The following is a 26,445-nucleotide window of genomic DNA, read 5'->3' on the forward strand; positions in this document are numbered from 1 at the left end:
AAGGGCACTAGATGAATCAGTGGACATAAAGGTGGACAAACCCCCAGACCTGGATGAGATATTGGGTAGGAGATTGCTGGGGCCTCAGGTGATATGCTAGGTAACCAGAAGACAAATTGTTGTCCCTTTGTTCAAGAAGGAGAGCAGACAGAAGCCCAGTAATCAGAGGTATGTGAGCCTATCGCCAGTGAAAGGGAAGTTATAGGAAAAGACTCTGATGGAGCAGGAATAATCTACACTTGGACTGGCAGGAGCTGATGAGGAGAAAGGGCAAAGGCAGGTTATTGGCATCTTAAAACCAGTCAATTCAGGCAGATGGAGCTCATCAGCTATGGTTGGCAGCTCATCTAGAAGGAAAACTCTGATCTCAAAGCTCCACTGCCTTGCAGCTACACCCACTCACGGGAAAAGCTTTGGGACTGAACCCCAAGGAAAAATCCTGAACTGGAGTCCCTAAGGCAACTCCCAGTTGAGTTCAATGCTGATTGGAAGCTCCTGCAGTGCTGCGAGTCCCAAACTGTACTGGTCTCCGCTGTTCCTTTGGATTCATCAGCTGTGCAGAGAGGGGATACTGCTGCATTGGTAATAGCCTGCTCTCCATAGTGTACTGCCTTGGCTTGCGTACTAGCTTGTGTATCACATAGATAGCTAGGACACAGCGTCCACTGCTGACCCCAATCATCAGAGACCTTGATGAGGGATAGTTAGCACAGCTTTGTTGGTGAAAGATCCTGTCTGACCAATATGATTTTGATTTAGTTTGAAAAGGTAACAAAATATATTAATGAAGAATGTACAGCTGATTTTGCTCACATGGATTCCAGGAAGGCCTTGACAAGGTCCTACAGAGAAAGGTGATCCAAAAGATTAAAGCCCCTTGAACTTCGCAACAGGAAGCAGAAGATCATAGTATTGACACAAAATGCTGGGGGAACTCAGCAGGCCAGGCAGCATCTATGGAAAAAAGTAAACAGTCAACATTTCGGGCGGAGACCCTTCATCAGGACTGGTAAGCACATGGTGGAAGAGCAAATGAGTTCTGATGAAGAATCTCGGCCCAAAACATCGACAGCTTACTCTTTTCCTCTTTGTCTGGTCTGCTGAGCTCCTCCAACATTTTGTGTGTATTGCTTTGATTTCCAGCATCTGCAAATTTTTTCTTGTTTGTCATGGTATTGAGTTGCTTTTGTGACTGGAATCCCAAGATCAGTGAAGTTCACATCCACAAGGATTGGTGCTGAAACCCTTGCTGCTTGCTATACACATTAACTACCTGGTTTGGAATGCTTTGAAGATCAGAGATTTTTAAAGATTAGTTTTATTTGTCGCATGTACATCAAGACATACATGGATCACTTTGTGTCAGATCAGATCAGCAAGGATTGTGCTTGGCAGCCTGCAAGTGTCACCATGCTTCTGGTGCCAGCACAGCATACTCAGAACTCACTAAGCCTAACCATTATGTCTTTGGAATGTGGGAGGAAAGCAGAGCGCCCAGAGGAAACCCACATGGTCACAGGGAGAGCGTACAAACTCCTTACAGAGAAGCAGTGGGAATAGAACCCTGATCTTAGCACTTGCACTGTAAAGTGTGGCACTAACCATTACGTTAATGAATGGAGTATTGAGGATCAATAGGACCTCAGAGTACAAATCCAGAGATCCCTGAAGGTGAAGCACAGGTAGATACTGTAAGGTACACGATTAAAATAGGTACCCTTATTTCTGTTCAGTGGCCTCCTTTTCTGCCACAAAGAGGGCACTCTCAGGTTGGAGGAGCAACACCTCATATTCTCTCTAGGTAGCCTCCAACCTGATGGCATGAACATCGATTTCTCCTTCCAGTAGTTTTTCCCTCCATCCCTCTTCTTCTATTCCCCATTCTGGCCTCTTACCTCTTCTCGTTACCTGCCCATCACCTCCCCTGATGCCCTCTCCTTCTCTTTCTCCCCTGGTCCACTCTCCCCTCCTACCAGATTGCCTCTTCTCCAGCCCTTCGGCTTTTCCACCCCTTACCCCACCCACCTGCCTTCCAGCCTGCTCTCCTTCCACTCCCCTGCTTTCTTACTCTGGCAAATACCCCCTTCCTTTCTAGTCCTGATGAAGGGCCCCAGCCTGAAGCATCGGCCGGAAATTCATCACATTCGTAAGTGATGCTGCCTGACCTGCTGAGTTTCTCCAGCATTTTGTGTGTTGCTCTGCGAATGCACTGGCCTTAATTATCATGGAGTAGCATGGAGTGTGGGGTTAGAATCAGGAGCAGGCTGCCAGTGGGGCCGGTGGAAACAGAGACTCGCCCAACCCCAAAGTATCTGGAGCAGCACCTGAATCACCAAGGCAGAGATTTGTACCAGAAAATGCAACGAGAGTAGTGAGGCAAATGCTCTCCATGGTGAGGGGAGGAATATCTGCTCTCCAGGGAGAGAGATCTGCTCTTGGGGACGGTTAATCTGCTTACCAGAGGTACTTGTTTACCAGGGAAGACAGGTCTCACTGAGCGGGGACAGGATCTGCTCACTAGGAAGAAATCTCACCAGGGAGGAAGAACCTTTGTTCTCCAAGGAAGGGAGATCTCATCAAGGGAGAAGGCGGGAGGTGATGAGCGGGAGCGAATGGGGTCTGCTCACCATTCTCCCTGTGGTCTGTCACACACAAAACCATACCCATGCGCCGGCCCTACTCACTGTGCGCAGGTAGTTCATCAGGCTGGTGCCGTGCTGCCAGATCTGGGAGCTGGTGCAGGAGAGGGGCCGCAGGCCAATCTCCTGGCTGCGGTTCAATTCCCGAACGGCGTTCACCACCACGTGCACGGCGTCAAACATCAGGGCTGACGGGAGCTGCAAGGGAAGGAAGACGGCATCACTGGCAGTGTGGGAGAGCCGGAGAGGGGTGAGTGGGGAATGGGTAGTGGGAAGAGTAGGGGAGACAGAGAGAGAGGTAGGGAGGGACAAGAGGTGAGAGTGCGGAATGGGTAGTGGGGAGAGTAGGGGAGACAGAGGGAGAGAGGTAGGGAGGGCCAAGAGAAGTGAGAGTGGGAAATAGGTAGTGGGGAGACAGAGAGAGGTGGAGAGAGAATGGGTGAAAGACAGTGGAAATGGTGGAGGGAAGAAAAGTGAAAAAAAGAGAGAAGGGAGATGGGAAGAGGGAGGCTGAGAGGGAGTATGGGAAGGGGAGGAGAAGGGAGAGCATGAGGGGGTGAAGGGGGAATAGATGGGGAGGGGAGGTGGAGAGAGGGTGTGGTGTAGGGGTGGGGGAGAAGGGGAGAGGGGGAAAGAGGTAAAGGGAAAAGTGAGGGGGATGGAGAGGAAGGGAATGTGGGTAGGGAAGGGCGAGAGGGTAAGTGGGAGAGGAAAAGGCAACAGATGCAGGGAGAAAAGGGGATAGGGAAATGTTTAAGGGTAAGGGAAGAAACGAATAGAGGGGAGGGATGGGATGGGAGAGGGAGAGGGAGAAAGGAGAGAGGAAGAGGGGAGTAGGAGGAAGAGGAGAGTGGGAGGAAGAGAGGGGGGAGGGAGAGACTGGGAGGGGGTATGGGGGGGGAGAGGGAGGGAGGAGGTAGAAGGGAAAGGAATGATAGGAGGAGGAGGGGGAGTGAAGAGGTTGTGATCAAAGAAACAGTGTTGGAGAACAACGTCACCAACATTCCCTCTAATTTTTTTGACAGCTGCACGGACCAACCATTGCTCTGACCAGGAAATTTTTACACGGCCTGAAAACTGCACATTAGATAAAAGAGAACTCCAACTGCACGGCAGCAAAGGCTATGTGTGCAGGAACATTTCAGCTACTGCGCGACCCAGCAGTAAGACCGAGGAAGATTGTCCGAGGCTACATCGGATGGTAAGTTGGGTGGAGCACTGGCAGGTTGAACTTAACCCTGGTAACTGTATGTGGTAGAATTTGTGGTGGAAAACAGGGCTAGGTCATATACAGCTAAGTGGAGGGCACTAAGGAATGCGGACGAACAGACAGGCTTAGGGGCCAAAGTCCATAGCTCCCGAAAGTGGCAGCATAGGTAGCTAGGGTGATGAAGAGGCAGCTGGCATTCTTGCCTTCACAGGTTTGCACAGAATACAAAACACCGGGTGTGTTATGGGTCTACAAAACTCTGGTGGGGTTTGGGATTTTTTTATTTATTCGAGGTACAGCGTGGAGCAGGTCCCTCCGGCCCACTGAGTTGACCTGCCCAGAACCCACCGATTTAACCCTAGCCTAATCACAGGACAATTTACAATGACCAATTACCTGATAATCAGAACCTCTTTGGAGGAATCCCACCCGCAGGGGGCAGAAATGTACACACTTTCTTACAAGGACGCCAGAAGTGAATTCTGCACTCCAATGCCCTGTGCTGTAACAGAGTCACACGAACCTCTACATTACCATGGTGTCCCTGTGCACTGTGCAGAGTCCCGGTCACCACACCATATGAAAGCTGTGGTTACACTCGGGAGACTGCAGGAGATTCACCAGCATGTTGGATAGAGCACAGAAGACTGCGAGGAGATCTTATAGAGGCTTATGTATTCATGAGGGGCAAAGAGAGGATGAATACACTCGATGTTTTTCCCAAGTTTGGGAAATCAAGAACTAGAGAGCACAAGTTGAAGGTGAGAGGCTTAATTAGGTTTAACTCCTTTTACACAAAGGGTGACATGCACGTACAAAAAGCTGCCAGATGAAGTGTTTTTGAGGCAGGCACAATAACAATTTTTAAACGACTGCTGGACAGACATCAATAGGAAAAGTTAAACATTCTTATGGGTCAAACGCTGGCAAGTGGGACTAGCTTGGATGGGGCATCTTGGTCAGTGTGGATGAATTTGGCCGATGTTTGACTCAATGATCGGAAGACTTTATTGAGGGGGAGAGGTTGGAGAAACTGGGGAGCAGAGGAGGTTGAGGGCTGACCTGAAGGAGTTTGTGAGATTATAAGGGTGTAGATAGAGCAGACGCTCAGTATACTTTTCCCATAGTGATGATCCCTAAAGCAAAAGGTTTTGGGTTTAAGGTGAGAGGGAGGAATTTTAAAGGAGTTGTAAAGGGAAAATATTTTCCAGACGGTGGTTAATATCTGGAACAGACTGCCTGAGGAGACAGTGGAGTCAGATACAGTCACTGGGTTTCCGAGGCAGGCACTCAAACAAGGTAACAAAAGGTGACAGACCTAATGCAGGACAATGGATTTGGTACAGATCAGTGCAACAGCCTGCATAGATGTGATGGGCTGAATGGCCTGATTTAGTGTGGTACCACCCTGTGATTGACTGACACTGACCTCCATTCGCTGACCATCGCTCAAACAGTGACCTGACTCAACGTCCACCTTCCCTCCCTCCATCCCCTGTAGCCGGTGTCCCACTGGGACTTACCGCAGCTCCCGGGAATTGGGATGAGTCGCAGTTTTCCCGCCAGGACATGTTAAGGCTGCGGATAAACTCCAGGAAGAAGGGGTGCCGGGGGTTGAACATGGAGAACCCGATGATGTTGGCGTGATCGTCCACGATCTCACCCAGTTGTAACACCGGGAAGTCCTGGTGAAAGAATGGAGAATGGTGGTCAGGGAGTGGGGGGGGGTGGGACGTCTGGGAAATGAGTGTACACAGACAGCATACTCACCATTGTTGTGAGGATGTACTTGTAATAGGCTGAGGTCATTCTCAATTCTGCTGCCTGTAATGCGGAACAGATGTCAGCTTCGTAACAAGATACAGACATCATTACCGTAGCAGTAAGAAGTTGTCATTGTAAAAGGAAACATGTTGATGGTGTAATAGAAGACCGATCTGAGCACTGTAAGGGAAATAGATATCGGTATTGTAATGGGAAACATGTTACTGTTGTAAATGGAAACACATGTTGGTGTTGTAATGGAAAACAGGTGTCGAATGTGTCTTTGGAAAACAGATGTCTGTGTTGTAACAGGAAACGAGTGCCAGTGTTGTAATGGGAAACAGGTGTCAATGTTGTAATGAGAAACAGGTGTTGGCATTGTTATGGAAAATAGGTGTTGGTGTTGTAAGGAGAGGCAGTTGTCGAGAGTTAATGATGGATGTCTCAAAAAGGCAGCATCCATCATTAAGGATCCCCAATATCCAGGGCATGCCCTCTTCTCATTGCTACCATCAAGACACAACACCCAACATTTCAGGAACAACTCTACTCTTCAGCCATCAGATATCTGAATGGACAATGAACCCATGTACACTAACTCACTATATTTTCCCTCTTTGTTTGCAGTACTTGTTTAATTTAAAATTTTATACATAATTTATACTTTATTATTATGTATCGCAATGTACTGCTGCCACATAACAACAAACTTCACAACGCATGCTACTGATCTTTAAATTGATTTTGATTCTGTCGTTATGGAAAATAGATGTCAGTGTTGTAATGGGAAACAGGTCTCAGAGTCAGAGCCCAGCTTTGTGCCCTGGTTCCAGGCAAACCCTGAGTATGGATGGGACGTGTGTGTCAACTGTGCTGCCCAGTCCTTGCTGGCCGAGGTTCCCAGGATCGCCCCTCTCCTCTACCACCCACTGCAGCAGATCTTCTGCTGCCCACCCAGCCCGGCAGAGTGGGGAGTGGGGGAGATGAGAGGGCCCCACATCACCTTCTTCAGGATGAGGTATGACATGGAGGCGTTGGCATCAATGATGATGGTGGAGATTTTGTCGTCGCGGATTTCCTTCAAGAGAGGCGTGGGGTCGTTGGAGTGGTCCAGCATTCGGATCGACAGTGAATCCTTGGAGATGAGGAACTGGCGAACGAGCTCCTCCAGCCGCAGCAGGCCTGCATGGGACGAGGGGCAGAGTCACGGTATGGCGGGTGGGGGCGGAGGCGGTGCAGGGGTCAGACACCCGGAAACACTGGGTTAGATACCACACGCCCTGTACAAATAGGCCCTCTCCCAGCATCAAACCTTCTTCCCCAGACATAGGGTCAGATACTCACCCAAGCACACAGGGATGGACAACGCTAGACACACAGGGTCAGGCATACTGTCAGATACTCACCCCTCAACACCCAAGGTCAGGCAACACGCACAGAGACACAAGGTGAGACAACTCCCCATATGCTCACCAGATCACCCGGGGACACACAGGATCAGACACTCCCCACCCACAGACACACTGGGTCAGATACCCACCCAGATACCCTCTCCAGACACACAGGATCAGTTCTACCCCCCACCAGACACACCCACAGACAAACCAGGTCAGACACAACTCCCCCAGACACATAGGGTCAGACACCTTCCACACAGACACACAAGATCATACATCCCCCCCCACCCTGACACACAGGGTTAGATATTCCCAGATGCACAGGGTTGGACACATCTCCAGACACACAAGGTCAGATACCTTCAGAAACACAGGGTCAGATTCCACCCTCCAGGCACGCAGGGTCAGACACATCTCCAGACACACAAGGTTAGACACAACCCCAGACACACAGGGTCATATATTTCCACCAGACACACAGGGTCAGATTCAACCCCCCAGGCACGCAGGGTCAGACACATCTCCAGACACACAAGGTTAGACACAACTCCAGTCACACAGGGTCAGACACAACTCCAGACACACAGGGTCAGACACAACCCAGACACACAGGGTCAGATTCACTCCTCCAGCCATAATCAGACACCCCACCCACCACAAACATTCTCTCTCATCCTTTCTCCCATCAGGCGGAAGACTCATAAGCCAGAGTGCATACCACTAGGCTCAAGGACATCAGAACTCCTCTTGTATGATAAGATAAAGGCTCTTAACCTCATTATGATTTTGAACTTTATAATTTACCTGCACTGAATGTTTTATACCTTTTTCTGCATTATTACTGTTTTACCCTGCATTACCTCAAGGCAGTGTATAACAATATGCAGGACAAACTTTTCAGTGTATCTTGGTACGTAAGACAATACTAAACCAGACCAAGATACTGTTTATATTCCATCCAGACACATCATTGCATACAGACAAAACTAGTTTGCAGACTGTGGTAATTCACGTACAGGAAAAGTACAGTGCAGGTACACAACGTACAAGGGCCACAATGAGGTGCACCCAGAGATCAAGAGGGCAGCTTTAACGTACAAGAAGTCTAATCAATGGTTTTATCACAGTGGGGCTCTAACAAACAGAGTGCATTGTGTTCAATGAGTTGGGGTGATGGTTACCTCCGGAGGGAACACTACAGGAAAGTGTGGGGCTTGCACGGAGGGTTACTGAGACTCCCGTCAGGTTTTGTAGAGTGGTTAAGGGGAAGGAGGTGTTTAAAAGGCAGGGGCTGTAGGGAGGAGGGGAAAGGGGTGTTGGTGAGGAGAGGGGGAGGGTGTCATAGGGAGGAAGGGAATGGTTTGTAGGGAGGGGAGGGGAAAGGGTTTGTAGGGAAGAGAGGGAGGAGAGGGAGGGTGTTGTAGAAGGGGGAGAGATTTTTTTAGGGAGGGGAAAGGGAGAGGTCATAGGATGGACAGCAAGAGATCATAGGGAGGGGAGCGGTGTAAAAAGCAGAGGTAGGGGATGTAGGGAGGGGAGCAGGTTGTAGATACAAGAAGACTGGTAGGGAGCAGAGGGAGAAGGGGTTGTAGGGAGGGGTAGGGGAAGGGGAAAGGAGTCATATGTATGAGAGAGTTTGGGGTTGGTCGGGAGGGAGGGTAGTTGTATGGACCAAACGAGCTGACAGTGAGGTGAGGGTCCCAGTCCATTTGGGCCCTGGGTACAGAGAGCCGCCCCGCCCGCAAGCCTTACATTCAGCCTTGGCACAGACGAGACTGGTAGAGGGGCAGCTGGAGAACTTCAGGATGCTGCCGACAGCCAGGCTGATGTCCTCGTTGCTGGGGTAGAGGCTGATGGAGGCAAACCTCAGGTACTGCAGCTTGGGCGTCTCTTCTGGGCCCACCTTAATATGTGGAATCTGTGGGGTGGGGGTGTAGAACAGAAAGGAGGCCAGGCAAGGATTTCATCAGAGCCAAGACATCTCATGCAGAAACCCCGGGTAGGACGCGTTCCAGCCCCTTGTCCGAATCCCAGCATCCCCAACCCAACCCTAATTCCAACCCCATATCTCACGTCCCCCCACCGGTACCCACAACCCTAACCCCAGTGTCCACAATCCCCAACCCAACCCTAGCTCCAGTGACCATAACTCACAACCACAACACTACATCCCATATGTCCCAACCCTAAAGCCCAGCCCATACCATAACCCTAGCTATTGCTAATTTGGGGCAGGGCATCGATTGGAAAGGACCATGATTACAGGGTGGAAAACAGAGGCTGAGAAAATACTCAGCAGGTGAGCTGGCATCCGCAGGGAGAGAAAAATTTAAGACCCTTGACCAGGGCTCGAAACATGAGGAAACAAGTTAACTTGAATGTTAGGGCACTGAGGTGTGCTAAAGAATAAAGGGACCTGTCAATACAGATCTATAATTCCTTGAAACAGGCAGATAGGATTGCAAAGAAAGCGTTTGACACATTGGCCTTCGTAAATCAGGACACTGAGTACAGGAGTTGGGATGTTATGTTTAAGTTGTATAAAATGACATTGTTAGACTGTGCCCAATCGGTGAACGGAAGCACGAGACTTAGGTTCATGGTTGAAGATTTAAAAAGGCAGCACTTTCAAATTTGCACTGCGCCCAGTGAATAGGATTCATTAGAAAGGGTGAATAAAAAAAAATAAAGCAAGGGCAAGCAGAGCAGCCAGCATGTGAGTGTGCCAGTGTTGGCTTTGGCTCATCATTGTTTGGAGAGATCAGGCTCAGACGAAGTAGCTGGTAAGCTTCTTCTTCTTTATTCTTCATTTCTCATCTGTTAAAGCACAGTTAGTACAGTGAGAATGGCTCCAGTGGCAGTGTTTTGTTCTGTGCGTGAGATGTGGGAAATCTAGGTGACCCTCCAGCATCCTGGGTAACCAGGTGTACCAAACTACGGCTCGATACGAAAGACTTAGGAAGTGATAGATAACAGCTACAGGGAGGTAGTCACTCCTAGGTTGCAAGAGGCAGGTAACTGGGTGACTGTCAGGAAAAGGAAGAGAAACGCGCAGCCAGTGCAGAGTATCCCTTTGGTCGTTCCCCTCAATAATGAATATACAGCTTTGGATATTGTTGAGGGGGAATGACCTACCGGGGAAGCTCCAGCGACCGGGTCTCTGGCACTGTGACTCAGGAGAGAAGTGAAGAGGACTTCACTAGTGGTAGGAAATTCTATAGTTAGAGGAACAGAAACAAGATTCTGAGGGTACAATAAAGACATCTGGATGGTATGGTGCCAGGGTCAGAGAGGTCTCAGATCGGGTCCACAGCATTATAAAGGAAGAGGGTGAGCAGCCAGAAGTCTTGCTACATATCAGCACCAATGACATAGGTAGGAATAGTGAGGAGATACTGAAGAGAGATTTTAGGGATTTGGGTAGAAAGCTGAAAAGCAGGACCTCTAGGACAGTAATCTCTGGATTTCTGCCTATGCCACGTGCCAGTGAGATTTGGCAGATGAATGCACAGCTGAGGAACAGGTGCAGGGGACAGGGTTTCAGATATTTGGACCATTGGGATCTCTTCTGGGGAAGTTACAACCTATACAAAAGGGACAGATTACTCCTGAACCTGAGGGGGACCAATATCCTTGTAGGCAGGTTTGCTAGAGCTGTTTGGAGGGTTTAAACTAATTTGGCAGGGTGACGGGAACCGGAGTGACGGGGCTGTGGATGAGGTAGTTGGTTTATAAACAGAGGGAGTGTGTAGTGAGAACACTAGCAAGGAGAGGTTGATGAAAAGAGGACAAAATGGAAAAGGGTGATAAATATAGGACTAAAAGTGTTATACCTGAATATAGTAGAGGAACTTGTAGCACAGTTACAAATTGGCATGTATGATATTGTGAGCATGATTGAGTCGTGGCTGCAAGAAGAATACAGTACAGCTCAGAACGTAACATCAAAGGATACACATTGTATCAAAAGAACAAGCATGTAAGCAGAGGAAGTGGGGTGCCTCCTTTGGTAAAAAATGAAATCAAATCATTAGAAATAAGTAACATAGGATCGGAAGGTGTAGAACTGGGGATAGAGCTAAGAAACTGCATGGATAAAAAGGCCCTGATGAAGTTATAAACAGACCTCTGAACAGTAGCAAAAGATGTGGTTGAGACATAGAAAATACACGTCAAAAGGGTAATGTTATGATAGTCATGGGGGATTTCAATATGCAGGTAGATTGGGAAAATCAGGTTGGTGCTGGATCCCAAGAGGGGAAATTTGTAGCATGCCTGTGAGATGGATTTTTAGAGCAGCTCATGGTTGAGCCCACTAGGGGATCAGCTAATCTGGGTTAGGTGTTGCGCAATGAACCAGAATTGATTAGAGAGCTTAAGGTAAAGGGACCCTTAGGGGCTGTGGATCATGATATGATAGAATTCACCCTGCACTTTGAGGAGGAGTAGCTAAAGTCAGATGAACCAGTATTACAGTGGAGTAAAAGGAATTATAGAGACATGTGAGAGGAGCTGGCCAAAACTGATTGGAATGAAACTGTAGCTGGGATAACAACAGGACAGCAATGGCTAGAGTTTCTTGCAGCAATTCAGAAGGCACAGGATAGATAAAGCCAAAGAAGAGTAAGTATTCTAATGGCAGGATGCCAAGAGAAGTCAAACCCAACATAAAAGCCAAAGTGAGGGCAGATAATAGATTAAAAATAAGAGGATTGGGAAGCATTTAAAAACCAACAGAGGGCATCAAATTCTTTAAAGAATCAATACACTTCAGATATATAAAGTGTAAAAGCAAGTGGAAAATGATGCTGGACAGGTATTACATAGGGGCAAGGAAATGGTGGACCAACAGAATAAGTATTTTGCATCAGCCTTCATTGTAGAAGACACTAGCAGTATGCCAGAAGTTCGAAAATGTTATGGGGCAGAAGTGAGTGAAGCTGAAAGGTTTGAAGGTAGATAAATCACCCAGACCAGATGGTCTACATGCCAGGGTTCTGAAAGAGGTGGTTGAAAAGATTGCGGCGGTATTAGTAATGATCTTTAAAGAATCAATAGATTCTGGCATAGTTCGAGAGGACTGGAAAATTGCAAATGTTACTCCACTCTTTAAGAGAGGAAAGAGGCAGAAGAAAAGAAATTATAAGCCAATTAGACTGACCTTAGTGGTTGGGAAGATTTTGCAGCTGATTGCTAAGAATTTGGTTTCAAGTTACTTGGCAGCACATGATAAAATATGTCAACATAAAAAGTCAACATAGTTACCTTAAGAGAAAATCTTGCCTGACAAATCTGTTGGAATTCATTGAAGAAATAACAAGCAGGATAGTCATTGGAGAACTGGTGGATGTTGTGTAGTTGGATTTTCAGAAGGCTTTTGACAAGATGCCACACAAGGGGCTGTTAGTAAGTTAGGAGTCCATGGTATCATAGGAAAGATATTAGCATGGCTAAAGCAATGATTGATTAGAAGGATGCAAAAAGTGTGAATAAAGGGAGCCTTTTCTGGCTGACTGCCAATGACTAGTAGTTTTCCAGAGGGGACTGGGACCACTTCTTTTTATGTTATATACAAAGATTTGGATGACAGATTTGATGGCTTTGTGGCTAAGTTTGTGGACAGTACAAAGATTGGTAGAGAGGTTGGTAGTATTAAGGAAGTAGAGAAGCTACAAAAGGACTTGGGCAGATTAGGAGAATGGACAAAGACATGGCAGATGGAATACAGTATCGGGACGTGTATGGTTATGTACTTTTGTAGAAGAAATAAAAGAGCAGACTATTTTCTAAATGGATAGAAATGCAAAAACCTAAGGTTCAAAGAGACTTGGGAGTCCTCATGCAGGATTTCCTAAAGGTTAATTTGCAGGATGAGTTGGTGGTGAGGAAAGCAAATGCAATGTTAGCATTCATTTTAAGAGAACGGGAGTATTAAAAAAAAAGATATAATATGGGGCTTTTATAATGCACTGGTGAGGCCTCACTTGGAATACTGTGAGCAGTTTTAGGCCCTTTATTTTAGAAAGGATATGCTGACATTGGAGAGAGTTCAAAGGAATTTATGAAAATGATTCCGGGATTGAAAGGCTTATCATATGAGGAGCATTTGTTAGCTTTGACTCTCTACTCACAGATATTCAGAAGAATGAGGGGGGATCTTACTGAAACCTATTGAACGTTGAAATGCCTCAACAGAGTGGATGTGGAGAGGATGCTTCCTATGGTGGGGGAGTCTAAGACCAGAAGACACAGCCTCAGAATAGAGAGACATCCATTTAGAACAGAGAAGAGGAGGAATTTCTTTAGCGAGAGAATGGTGAATCTGTGGAATTCTTTGCCACAGGCCAAGTCATTGCATATATTTAAGGCAGAGGTTGATAGATTCTTGGTTAGTCGTCATGAGTGGATACGGGGAGAAGGCAGCAAGATTGAGGCCTGGAAGGGAAATGGATCAGCCATGTGAAATAGTGAAGCTAACTTGATGGGCCAAATAGCCTACTTCTGCTCCTATATTTAATGGTCTTATGTTGGTGAGGTTAAGTTTGGATATTATGTGCGGTTCTGGTCAGGAAAGATATCAATAAAAGTGAAAGAGTGCAGAGGTCACAGAGGACTGGAGAGTAGTTAATGGTGTTCTATTATTCAGGAAGGGAACTAGGAATAATCCTGGAAATGATAGACTGGTGAGTCTCACGTCAGTGGTAGAAAAGCTTCTGAAAAGGTTTCCTAGACATAGAATTTATGATCATTTGTTAAGCCATGGCCTAATTAGGGAGAGCTTTGTGTGGAGCAAGACTTATCTAATTAATTTGAAATGAGTTTTTTGACAAGGTGACAAGGGTGATTGATGAGATAAAGCTGTGGTGTTGTCTTATGGATTTTAGTAAGGTGTTTCACTAGGTCCCAGAAGAGATGGTGAATTACCTATTTGGATTCAGAACTGGCTTGCCCATTGAAAGCAAAGGAAGGTAGTCGAAAGGACTTATTCTTTTTAGAGGGATGTGATTAGTGGAGTTCCGCTGGAATCTGTGCTGGGACCTCCACTATTTGGGTTGTATATAAATGACCTGAATGAAAGTGTAGATGGGTGGGTTCGTAAGTTTGCAATTGGTACAAAGATTGGTGGTGTTATAGATAGCGTAGAAGTCTGGCAAAGAACACAATGGGATATAAATTGGTCGGAGATATGGGTGGAGAAATGGCAGATGGAGTTAAACCCAGCCAAATGTGAAGTGCTGCACCTTTATAGGTCAACAGTATACTGTTAAGGGCAAGACCCTTAATTGAGGTACTGAGCTCAAAAGTCGGGAAGTTATGTTGCAGCCTTTTAGGCCGCATCTGGAGTATTGCATGTAGTTCTGGTTGCCCCATTATAAGAAGGTTGTCAAGGCTTTGAAGGGGATGCAGAAGAGGTTTACCACAGTTCTGCCTAGATTAGAGGGCATGAGCTATAACAAGAGGTTAGACAAACTTGGGTTGTTTTCTGAGGAGCAGCAGAGGCTGATAGGAATTTATAAGATTATCAGAGGTATAAATAGAGTAGAGAACTAGTATCTTTTCCCCAGGGTTGAAATGTCTAAAACTAGAGGGCATGCATTTCAGTTAAGGGAGGGTAATTTCAAAGGAGATGTGAGGGGTAAATTTTATTACACAGAGAGTGGTGGGTGCCTGGGGTGGTGATAGAGGCAAATACATTAGAGACTTTTAAGAGATGTTTAGATAGGCACATGAATAGGAGGATATGGACATTGCGTAGGCAAAAGAGATTAGTTTAGTTGGTCATTTGATTACTAATTTAATTGAACTGGCAGAACATTGTGAGCCAAAGGGCCTGATGATCCTCTTCTGTCCTGTTCTATGTTCTAAACCAAACTACGTGACAACCAAGCCCGAGGGAATGTGAAGAGCTGTTCCCTACACCACAGCCTCACCGCATCATAGACAGGGAGATCAGGGTGTGGAAGTGTGTTGAAGAGTTAAAGTGGCAGTGGACAGGAAGCTCATTGTTGACTCCATGGACAGAACGTGGTGGCCACCCAATCCGTATTGGATTTCCCTGAAGTACAGAAGACCGCTTTATGATCACTAGATGTAGTGGACCTCCGGTGGAGGTGCCGGAAAATCTCTGCTTCCATCCACGTGCAGGGATTGTGGGAAGAGAAGCAGTGAAAGGTCTAAGGACGTGTATCTCCAGCCACAAGAAAAGGGTGACTAGCTGTGAAAGAGCGGAGAAGGCAATGGCGAAGTGAACACTCCTTCAGAATGCTGAGAGGGAGGAGAAGGTCCGTATGGTGTGGAAGAGGAAGGGAAAAGGCCCATCTGGTGGGGAAGAGAAGCGGAAAAGGGAAGGGGAAGGGAAGGGGGAAAGGAAAGAGGAAAGGGAAGGGAAAAGGAAGGGGTAAGGGAAGTGGAAAACAGATGGGGAAAGAACAGGGGGAACTGGAAAGGGGAAAAGGGAAGGGGAAGGGAAGAGGAAAGGGAAGGGGAGGGAAGGAGGAAAGGGAAGGGGAAAAAAGAAGGGGGGAATAGGAAAGGGGAAAGGAAAGTGGGAAAGGAAAGGGGAAGGTCCACCAAGTGGGGAGAGATCAAAGATCTTTCAGTTTTGATAAACAGAAATTGTGAAGGAAGATTTGCTCAGTATAGAAGTCAATAGGGTGGAGGTGAGGAACAGGAAGTTCTACCCTTACCCTGCCTAGAAGGAGTAGGGGGCAAAAGCAGAGGTGTAGAAAGTAGAAAATAGGAATCCAAAAGCTTTATCATTAATGGGAGAGGGCAAGCCAGGGTTAAAGGAGCCGTCTGTGTGGAAAGCCACAATAAAGGCAGTGGAGTTGGGATTATTGGGAAGAAGAAATGGAGGTGGGCTGAGAGGAAGTATAGTCCATATCACTGGGACCCTGAAGTGGGCATAGGTTACCAACTCCAGAGATGGAGGCATAAGGATCTGTAAAGAATGGGAAAAATTGGGAACTGTGCGGTAAGATGCAGGGAGCGACACCAATGTAACCTGCTAAAGAGCTGAGGAAGGGGTCCAAATAGAGCTGAAACAAAGACCATCCTCACATCCCACAGAGACAGAAGTGGTCCGGGACTATGCACGTGCCCTGTGGAGACACCATTGATATGGAGGAGGTTGAGTGGAGCTGATGGTTTAACCAGGTGAGTGAGTGTGCGGTGGTGGGGAACCATCCAAGGAGGATGTGGAGGTCTCTCTCAACGTGGAGTGGAGGGAATGTGAACCCATGGTGAAGGCAAAAAAAGCAGAGTTGAGGAACTGGCAGCTGGACGGGTGGTGGACAGAGAGGTACCATGGACGTAAGCAGGAACGGACAGGACCAAGCTGAAAGAGGGGGCAGTGGAGGAAGGAAGGAATGGATCAGAGGGGTTAAGAGCAGAGTGAAATGGTGGATTTTCCCCCCAAACAGTCCTGTCTGTTAATCTTGGGCAGGAGGGAAAAATGGGCTGTGTGGGGTCCAGGAGCTGTGAATGAATGATTTCCCCATCTCGAGGAAATGAGGCTGAGGTTGGGGTGTGACGCAAGGGCTTGATGTCTGTCGGCTGCTATGTGCTAGGCCACAACAGCATCATCCAATCATCGACTGGTCAGATGGTGAGACCGGGATCCACAGCAACATTTGGATGGGGCTGATGTGAAGATTGCTGATGTCCCGTTGGAAGGGGAAGAATGATCCAGAGGGGATCAAAGGGGCATATTAGCATTGATATTGGTTTGTTATTGTCACATGTACCCAAGATACAGTGAAAAGCTTGTCTTGCATACTGTTCATACAGATCAAATCATTACACAGTGCATTGAGCTGGAATAAGGTGAAACAATAACAATGCATAATAAAGTGAAAAAGCTACCCAAAAAGCGCAGTGGTGGTAAATGATAAAGTGCATGATCATGACAAGGTAAATTGTGAAGCCAAAAGTCCATCTTATGGTACAAGAGGACCATTTAGGAATATGATAAAAGTAGGTTAGAAGCCTGGTGGTATATGCTCTCAGGCTTTGGTACCTTCCATCCGATGGGAGAGGGCAGAAGAGTGAATGTCCAGGGTAGGTGGGGACTTTGAGGGGTCCAGGTGGATGGAGAATTCCAGAGATGGACTGAAGGACCTGCAGTCTGGGGTGAGAAATGGTTATGGAGGATGGGGTGTAAGGGGAACTCAAGTGTCACACTCAGATAGCCAGTGGTGTAGTGGCATCCACACCTGACTTCAAGGCGAGTGGTTCTGGGTTCAAATCCAGCCGGCTCCTTGCACGTTTTCCATCCTTGTTGGGTTGAGCATCCAACTAGCAATTTGGCCTCGTAAAACAAACAGACAAATGCTAAAAAAAACGGCAAGGTTGCCGTCCAACAGAGGAACAGCGAACTACTGTCACACTGGACTGAGGATTCACTGAGGTGGGGAGGCGGTGGGCTGAGTACAAATCAATTGGGATTAGAGAGGGAAGATCAGGGGGAGGGAAAGACGGGATCACAGGGAAGGAGATGGGGGAGAAGGTTATATAGGAGAACTGGAATTTGAGATTGCAATCAATTCTGCTGCGAGGTTAACCTGTTCTGTCTCTCTCCACTGAGAACTGCTGGGAACATCCAACGTTCTCCTTAAGTGTTAAGAATTATGACAGGCATAGATAAATGGACAGTAACAGTATTTTCCCCAGGGTGGGAGAGTATAAAACTGGATTAAGAGTGAGAGGGGTAGGATTTCAAAAGGACATGAGGGCAAGTGTTTCGAACAGGGCGGTGAATGTATAGAATGAGCTGCCAGAGGAAGTGGGTGAGGCAGGTACAATATTATCTTTAAGAAGCACTTGGAGGAGGTACATACAGAAAGGGGGAGCTTGGAGGGCCAAACACATGAAATTGAAATTGGGACTAGCTGGGTGGGCACCGTGGTCGGTACGGACTGGTTGGAAGGAAGGCCTGTATCCATGCTGACTCCATGACTTTCCCGCACTAAACATTAATTATTTCTCTGCCTGGAGATGCTGCCTGACTGGCTGAGTACCATGGTTAATGGGCATTGACCAAAATCAGCACTGATTAGAGTGAGTGACAAGAAAGATGATTGATCACAAATGCCATCAATCATATGGGCTATGGATGGCAAGGTCATCGAGAGAAGCAACAAGGCAAAAAGGGTAAATAAAACAATCTGCTGGAGGAACTCAGCGGGTTGAACAATGTCGGTTCCAAGAAAGAAAAGGTCGGTGTTTCAGGTCAAGACCCTACATTGGGCCTGAGGGGAGATGGCTGGTATAAAGAGGTGAGGTAGCAGCTGGAAGGTGACAGGTGAAACCAGGTAAGGAAACCCCTTTTCTCTCTCCTTCTGCCACCCCCCCACCCCCAGTTTCCTTCCTCTCCCCCACCCAGTTCCTCCTGCCCATCCACAATCCCTACTTGATCTCTTCCAAACCAGATTCAACAACCTCAACTCTCTGTTTATCTTGTTCCAGGTATTACCTTCTTTACTAATTAGAATTCTGGTATCTACCACCTCTTGTCTCCATTTACCAGTTTCCAGCCTCTGTCTCTATCTGCAACCCACAATTATTTCCCCCACCAGCACCCTGGCTCCATCTTGCCCCCTTTTGCACCTGTCTCTATTGATCACCCACCACTGCCCTGATTTCACCCCTCCCCTTTCCTTCACACAGCTCCATCTATCCATCAACTCTCTCCTCCTATAGTTCCACCCTTCCCCCTGCCAGACCCTTCCTCAACCATCCACATCACCTTTCTATACTGGCTGTCTGCCCTCCACATGCTCAGTCCTAACGCAGGGTCTCCAACCAAAATGGCTACTATCCCCTCTTCCTCCATTCATGATGCTTGACTCACTGAGTTCCTCCTGCAGATTGGTTTTGCTTCCAGATTCCAACATTTGCAGTCCCTTGTGTCTCAGTGTTCAGAGGGTCATTGATAGAAGATCAATGCTGGGAGGGTCATTGATAGAAGATCAATGCTGGGAGGGTCATTGATAGATCAATATTCAGTGGATAGCTGATAGAAGATTAATGTTGCAAGGGTCATTGGTAGAAGATCAGAGGGTCAAAGATGGAAGGTCAATGATAGAAGATCAATGTTCAGTGGACCACTGATAGAAGATCAGAGATTCACTGATAAATGTATCAATGTATAAAAAATCATTGATTGATCAGTGTTTGAAAGGTCAGTGATTCATGGCATGATGATTTAAGGGTGACTGGAAATGGCTCACTGATAAAGGGCCATATAAGTATGGCACACTTGTAAAGGAATCCCTGCCTTGCACCAGTCTCTCCCACACAAAGCCACATCTTCACCATACCCAACTCCCTCAGCCCAGACCTTGGCATCCCCGGACGCCCCCGCATGTACCTCTTTCTCCCCGCAGATGTGACTGACAAAGGACCCCGATGCCGGGCTGGAGGAAGGGCCCAGGATGGCTGCCACACCTTTGGGCAGAATTTGACACACTGCAGAGGAAGAGCACAGTAAGATTGGTTGTGTGGTAGTTGTGATGATGGTGGAAGTGGGGGTGTGGAAGGTTCAGGTGATGAAAGTCAGGGCGGAGGGTGACTTCACTGCGGAGAAGGTGGATACAGTCATGGCCAAGTAGGGATTTAGTGGAATAGGGCAGAACTGTGAGCACCTTTTCAGTGTGAACAGCCAACGCTGCTGACACTAACTGTTAGGTCCTGTGACCTGTTGCCCTGCAAACCCTGTCAGCACAGCTCAAAGACAATCATAGCTCTGTGCTGGCTCCAGGTTGTTTAATGCCATCAGTCCCACTTCACACAATCCAGCAAGTCATTTCAGTCCTCCAGTGTCTCTCCAGCTCGCTAAACTTCCAGATCTCCTTAACATGTTGGAGGCCATCAAGACCAAGTCACCCCACAGAGAAGTCCCATTCTCCTTCCCAGCCCTAATTTTCCCTGTAACCTATTCTCCCACATTCCCACCAACTTCCCTCTGATTGTCCTACTCATCAACATGGGGTATGGGGGGGGGGGGGTTACAATTTACAGCTACCAATTAACCCACTGATCCACACACCTTTGGGATAAGGGGCAAAGCCCAGTTGGTCACAGGGAAAACATGCAAATGCCACACGAAGAGTGCCAGAGGTTGGGAACAAACCCAGGTCTCTGGGGGGGCTGCTGTGGGGCAACAGCTCTACCCCCTGCACTAACCATGTTGCCCTTGCCCTGCGGGAAAAGAGTTCCAGACCGGCATCACTCAGCATGATGTGGTGTGTTAAAACAATACAGGGAGTACAACATTGGCTGAATTATGGTATGGTTCGGTCACAAATCTAGTAACAACACAGACGGACTGCTTCTGAGGATTGAGGGGATCGTGCACAGAAGTGGTGTGGAGGTAGAATACCAGTCCTGCTGGTGACAAAGGAGGAAGTGGGTGGAAGAGAAAGAGAAGGGGCAAAGGAGGAGAGAGGGGAAAGAGCAGGCAAGGTGGGGTGGAGGAAAGACGAAGGGGCTTTAGGTGGAAGAGAGAGGAGACCATGGAGAGCAAGTTGAAGACGGGGGAAAATGAGGAGGGAGAAAGGGAACAGAAAGGTGAGAGGGGTACAAAATGAGGGAGAGGGGAGGTGAGAAGTGAGAGGAGTGAGGGGAATTTGGAAGAAAGGGGTGAGGGAGAGAGGGGAGGTAAGAGGGGGCAAGGGTGGAGAAACATAGGAGAGGAGGGGAAGGAGAGGGAAGAGAGTGCAGTTAGAAGGTAGGAAAAGGAGGTAGAGGGAAGGAAGAGAGGAGGAGGAGGACAGAGAGAAGAAGCATGAGAGGAAAGGGAGAAGGTAATGAGAAAGAGGACAGGGAGGAAAAGAGGAGAGGGAGTGAAAAGAGGAGGAAAAGGTAAGGGAGAGGTAAAAGGAGAAGAGGAAAAAGATACAGAGAAGAACAGATGTAGATGGAGGAGAGACAGAGCGAAAGACAGGAGAGAGCGAGTCAGAAAAATGGAGAAAGAGAGTAATAAGAGAGATGAAGATGGGGAAAGATGGAGAGATGGAGAGAGGGAATGGTGGACTGATGCAGATGGGGAGTGAAGCAGAGATGAAAGGGGACACAGAAAGGTAACAAGATATGGAGGTATAATAAAAAGCCAGGCAGAGAAAGGAATACAGAGTAACAAATTTGGTCTCCTATAACCTCCTTGACGTTATTAGTCAGACAGGATTGACCCAAATCTTCCCCCCCCCCACCCTGTTACCTGTCACTCTTCTCAGCCCTACAACCCAAGATCTCTGCTTTTCCTAATGTGACCTCTTTGCCCACATATAGTGAGTCTGCAGATTCACCCTGGGCTCTCCCACTCCATACCTGAGTGTGCCTTCTCTCCTCTAGTGGAAGGAATCCCAAGTCCTGACACTTAGCCTGGCCTGGACGGGCAGCACTCTCTGCTTGTTGCCATTCCACGCCCTCACGATCTGAATGGTATGGGTAAAAGACAATGGGAAACTGCCGCGGGAGAACACCCACCCAACGTAGAGAATGGAATGTTGGAATGGACGGGATGAGAAGAAAGGATCCTGTTGGACTTGGAGGACATCTGGCACGCAGAAATACAGAGGTGGTGCGGGGGGATTGGAAGAATGGGCAGCAGACTCCTAGAGATGGCGGGGGGGGGGGGTGGGGGGTGCAGGGACCCAGAGATAGTGGAGAGGGGCAGACACGTACTCATGTCCGTCGTCTCGTACTGGCTGTCCTGCTGTAGCTCGAAGATGTCAACCTCGACGCGAGCCCGCGCGGGCACCTCGATGATGCTGTTGATCTGCTCACGGGCCAGAGCCAGGGCCAGGCGTTCCCCTCGGCCACACGTGGTGTGGTCATCCAGGATTGAGGCTGCAACACACAACGTCCCTCAGTGGCTTGGCCACTCACAAGGGAGTGGGAGAAGGGTGCAGGGAGGAGGGGGTGGTGGTGTGAGTGGGACAGAGGAGGGAGTAGTCAGTGAAGGGGAGGGCAAAGAGTGATGAGTGAAGGTCAGAAGGAGAGAGGAGGGAGTGGAAGTGAGGGGAATGGAGGAGGGGCAGTGAGTAAAGGAGATGGAGGAGGGATGGGGAAGGGATGTGTGGGGGAGGTAGCAGGATGCAGTGAGTGAGGGAGTGACGTGTCAGGAGGAGGAGGGGGAGGGGAGTGATGTGTGGGGGTAGAGAGGAGGGGATTGATGTGTGAGGGGGAGGGAGGAGGGGTTTGATTTGTGAGGGGGAGGGAGGAGGAGGTTGAACAGGGAGGGGGGATTAATGTGTGATGGGGAGGTAGGAGGGTACCGTGAGTGAGGGAGTGGTGTGCGAGGAGGGTGGAGGGGCAGTGAGTGAGGGGGAGAAAGGTATGGATGATGAGTGAGAGAGAGAGAGAGAGGAGGAACAATGAATGAGGGGAAGGGTGAGGGCAGAGGGCGAGAGTGACTGAGGGGTGTTTCAGGGATTTAGAGGGAGTACGGAGAGTGAAGTGGGATTTATGCGACAATGTTCAGTCGTATTGTTAGCAACTGCAGGTGTCAATGGGTTCTCTGACAGCTGGTATTTCAGGGAATTATTACAGAGTGATGGGGTATGTGTAGTCACTGACTGAGGCGGTGTTTCAGGGAGTTACTAGTGAATGACAATGTTTATGTGGGGTTAATTAACAGACACAGTATTATTAGTGAGTGACTCCAGGAAGTTATTAGCAAGTGACAATTAGTACGTGGGATTCATTCAAATAGGCAGTATTTCAGTCATATTGTTAGTGATGATATTATGCGAGGCGAATTGACTGAGGCAGAGTTTCAGAGAGTTTTTTAGTAAGTGACAATGTATTTGCAGCATTAATCAAAATAGGCAGTATTTAGGTCATGTTATTAGGAAGTGATGCTGTACCTGTGGTTTTAAGAAACAGAGTCAGTGTTTCAAGGAGTTATTAATGAGCGTCCATACTTATGTGAAATTAATTGACCGAGACAGTTTTGGGAGCGTTGTTACTGAGTGATAATGTATCTGCGGGTTCATTGACCGTGGCGGTGTTTCAGGAAGTTATTAATGTCTGACGATATTCATGTGAGGTTAATTGACCAAGTTGGTGTTTTAGGAGTTATTAGTGAGCGACAATATATCTGTGGAATTAATCGACCGAGTCGCTGCTTTGGGAACGTCATTCACGGATGTGAGTTATCCCGCGTGCCCCGTCACTGTCGACTGAGCTCACTGACCCATGCGCAGTGTGGAGAACAGCTGTCGGCTCCGTCTGGTGAACATTAGTAACAGAAGCAGCATGGCTGGCAGCAGCTGCATCTTCGTCCGCTCCTCATGGAAAAGGTTTGGTTCACAGTCCCACGACACCCACCTGCAAGAACACGAGACCTGGCACTTCACTGGCACAGCAGCACTCTGTGCAAAATGTGAACAGACAAGTTCCATGCTGGCATGTTGTCAGAGATGGTACCCTGCGAAAACCTGGACAAATAAATAACCCCCGCCAATTGTTTGTTACTGTCACATGTACTGAGGTACAGTCAAAAGCTTATCTTGCATACTGTTCATACAGATCAGACCAAAGATGCATACATCAAGATGCTCTTCATGGACTATAGCTCAGCATTCGATACCATCATCCCGTCAAAACTAATCAATAAGCTCCAAGACCTTGGCCTCTATGCCCCTTTGTGCAATTGGATCGTGGGTTACCTCACTTGTAGACCCCAGTCAGTTTGGATTGGCAACAACATCTCCTCCATGATCTTCATCAGCTTAGGTGTACCATAAAGCTGTGTGCTTAGCCCCCTGCTCTACTGGCTGTACACCTATGACAGTGTGGCTTATCACAGCTTCAATTCCATATTCGGGTTTGCTGATGACACCACAGTTGTGATGAATCAGCTTATGGGAGATTAAAAATCTGGCTGTGATAACAACCTCTCACTCAATTTCAGCAAGACCAAGGAATTGATTATAGACTTCAGGAGAGGGAAACCAGAGGTCCAAGGGCCAGTCCTCATAGGAGGAACAGAGGTACAGAGGGTTAGCAGCTTTAAATTCTTGCGTGTTACTACTTCAGATGACCTGTCATGCGCCCAGTACGTAAGTGCAATTGCAAAGAAAGCACAGCAGCGCCTCTACTTCCTTAGGAGTTTATGGAGATTCGGCATGACATGTAAAACTTCAACAAACTTCTATAGATGTGAAGTGGAAAGCTTATTGCCTGGTGCAGCCTGGTATGGAAGCACCAATGCCTTTGAACAGAAAATCCTACAAAAAGTAGGAGATTTGGCCCAGTACATCATGGCTAAAGCCCTCTCAATCATTGAGCACATCTATGAAACACTGTCGTAGGAAATCAGCATCTGTCATCAGCGATCCCCTCCACGCAGGTTATGCTCTCTTCTTGCTGCTGCCATCAGGTGGAGGGTACAGGTCGACCATATTGAATCCAGCAATCAGCAATCCGGTTCCACCACTGGTTCAGACATAATTTTCACCAGCCTAATTTCAAATTTTGAGCGTCACCACACCAACCCATCACCACTTTTTTGATGTCCCTATTAGCAGAATCAGCTGTTGCCATGGTCTATAAAGAAGCAAGTCATTCCTCCATGTTATTCTGTATTTATTTTAATAACCTGTGTTTATCTACCATAGTCATGTCTTCATTGACGAAGGAAGTGATTCTCGTAAAGTACAAACACCATACGTTATCTATACAAGATAATGTGGAAAAAACTCGACAGTGGTGTGTCTGTGAAAAGCATATGCAACTTGTATAACATTGGCTTCCACAGTTTATGATATAAAGAAACAAAAAGAAAAGCTGGTCTAGTTCTTTGCTGATAGCAAATCAAAAAAACAGATGTGCATAAGGAAAGTAATGAAAGATGGAGGATGTTCACAACTAGATAAAGTGGTTTAAACTCCGCATCAGCGAAGGTGTAGAACTGTCAGGAGAGATGCTGAAGGAACAAGCAAAATTATTTAATGTAGAGTTAGGACTGGATTATCAGTGTGATTACAGTGAAGGGTGGCTTCAGCATTTCAAGCAGCAAAATGGCATAAAGTTTCATGCAGTGTGTGGTGAGAAACGGTCAGTAGACAAGAAAGCAGCTGATGAGTTTATTGATGAGTTAGTTTCTAATGAAAAATTAAGTCCCAAGCAGTGCTACAATGCGGATGAAACCGCTTTACATTGGCATTGTACTCCGAGACGAATATTGACTACAGAGAAAGCAGGATCTCCAACAGGTTATAAAGCACCAAAAGACCATGTCACTGTGTTGGGCTGCTCTAATGCTGCAGGAATCCATTGGCAAAAGTTTATGTCCCAGAGATTTCAAAGGTATGAAGCAGTTTCCAGTAATATACAGTGCCAACAAAACAGGGATGGATTACAATTGACATTACATTGGAATGGTTTGAATATGACTTTGTTCCAGAAGCGAGAGCACACTGTGACTCTGTTGGTCTGGACAAAAATTGTAAGATAATGCTGATTTTAGATAACTGCTCTGCACATCCAAAAGCAGAACTCTTGAGAAAGAATAATGTTTACGATATCTACCTGCCACCTAACTATACGCTATTTATTCAACCCCTAGACAATGGCACATTATGTTCTTTGAAGATTAAATATTGCTCCATTTATGAAGTGGCTATTGATTGTAGTTGACCCTGGCAGACCAGTACATTAATTTGTGAAAGAATTGCTTTTCATTTGTCATTTCTTTTTTCTTTATTATTTAGGGATGAGGTGATCATAAGACATGAGCAGAAATAGGCCATTTGGCCCATCAAGTCTGCTCCACCATTCAATTATGGCTGATCCTTTTTCTCCTCCAATAAGACCATAAGACATAGGAGCAGAATTAGGCCATTATCAAGCGGGTTAGAGGTGTTTATTTATTTAATCCTAACCTAACCACCTATGATTCGGCAAAATCACTAATCCGGCACAGCACAGGTCCCAATCAATCCGGATTTGTGGTGGTTACCCTGTACAAGACCCTCAGGACTTGTACCACCAGGTTTAGGAACAGTTACTACCCCTCATCATCAGGCTCTTGAACAAACAGGGATAACTACACTCAACTTCACTTGCACCATTATTGCAAGTGTCAATGAAATCATTGAAATGTTCCCACAACCAATGATTTCACTTTCAAGGGCTCTTTATCTCATGCTCTCACCATATATTGCGATTTACCGTACGGTATTTATATTTGTGTTTGCAGTTTGTCATCTTCTCCACTCTTGTTGATCTTTCATTGATCCTGATATAATTACTATTCTATAAATTTGTTAAGTATGCCCACAAGAAAATGAATCTCAGGGTGATATATGGTGACATATATGTACTTTGGTAATGAACTTACTTTGAACTTTGAATCATTAGACCGTATATTAAGGCAAACAAGGTAAAAGAATAACAATTAAGAATTAAGTGCAAAAGCTACCGGATA

At 47.1% G+C, this 26,445-nt stretch overlaps 1 protein-coding gene across 20 annotated transcripts in view; it reads right to left on the reverse strand.

Annotated features, from left to right (window-relative positions):
- grik5 (glutamate receptor, ionotropic, kainate 5) overlaps positions 1–26,445 on the reverse strand; it is a 266,133-nt gene that overhangs the window by 41,197 nt on the left and 198,491 nt on the right. For 18 of the 20 annotated variants that reach the window (XM_073056128.1, XM_073056149.1, XM_073056213.1 and 15 more), the window contains 8 exons: positions 23,209–23,342; positions 21,696–21,860; positions 19,381–19,478; positions 8,763–8,928; positions 6,617–6,795; positions 5,620–5,673; positions 5,373–5,534; positions 2,685–2,837 (listed from right to left, as the gene is read on the reverse strand). In XM_073056128.1, the coding sequence (XP_072912229.1) occupies positions 2,685–2,837; positions 5,373–5,534; positions 5,620–5,673; positions 6,617–6,795; positions 8,763–8,928; positions 19,381–19,478; positions 21,696–21,860; positions 23,209–23,290 (1,059 nt within the window). In that variant the 5' untranslated portion in view covers positions 23,291–23,342. The remainder of the gene's footprint in view (positions 1–2,684; positions 2,838–5,372; positions 5,535–5,619; positions 5,674–6,616; positions 6,796–8,762; positions 8,929–19,380; positions 19,479–21,695; positions 21,861–23,208; positions 23,343–26,445) is intronic. The other 2 variants (XM_073056264.1, XM_073056273.1) reach the window with 2 other exon arrangements.

Source organism: Hemitrygon akajei, chromosome 1 (genome assembly GCF_048418815.1).
Source record: "Hemitrygon akajei chromosome 1, sHemAka1.3, whole genome shotgun sequence".
Taxonomy (NCBI): Eukaryota; Metazoa; Chordata; class Chondrichthyes; order Myliobatiformes; family Dasyatidae; genus Hemitrygon; species Hemitrygon akajei.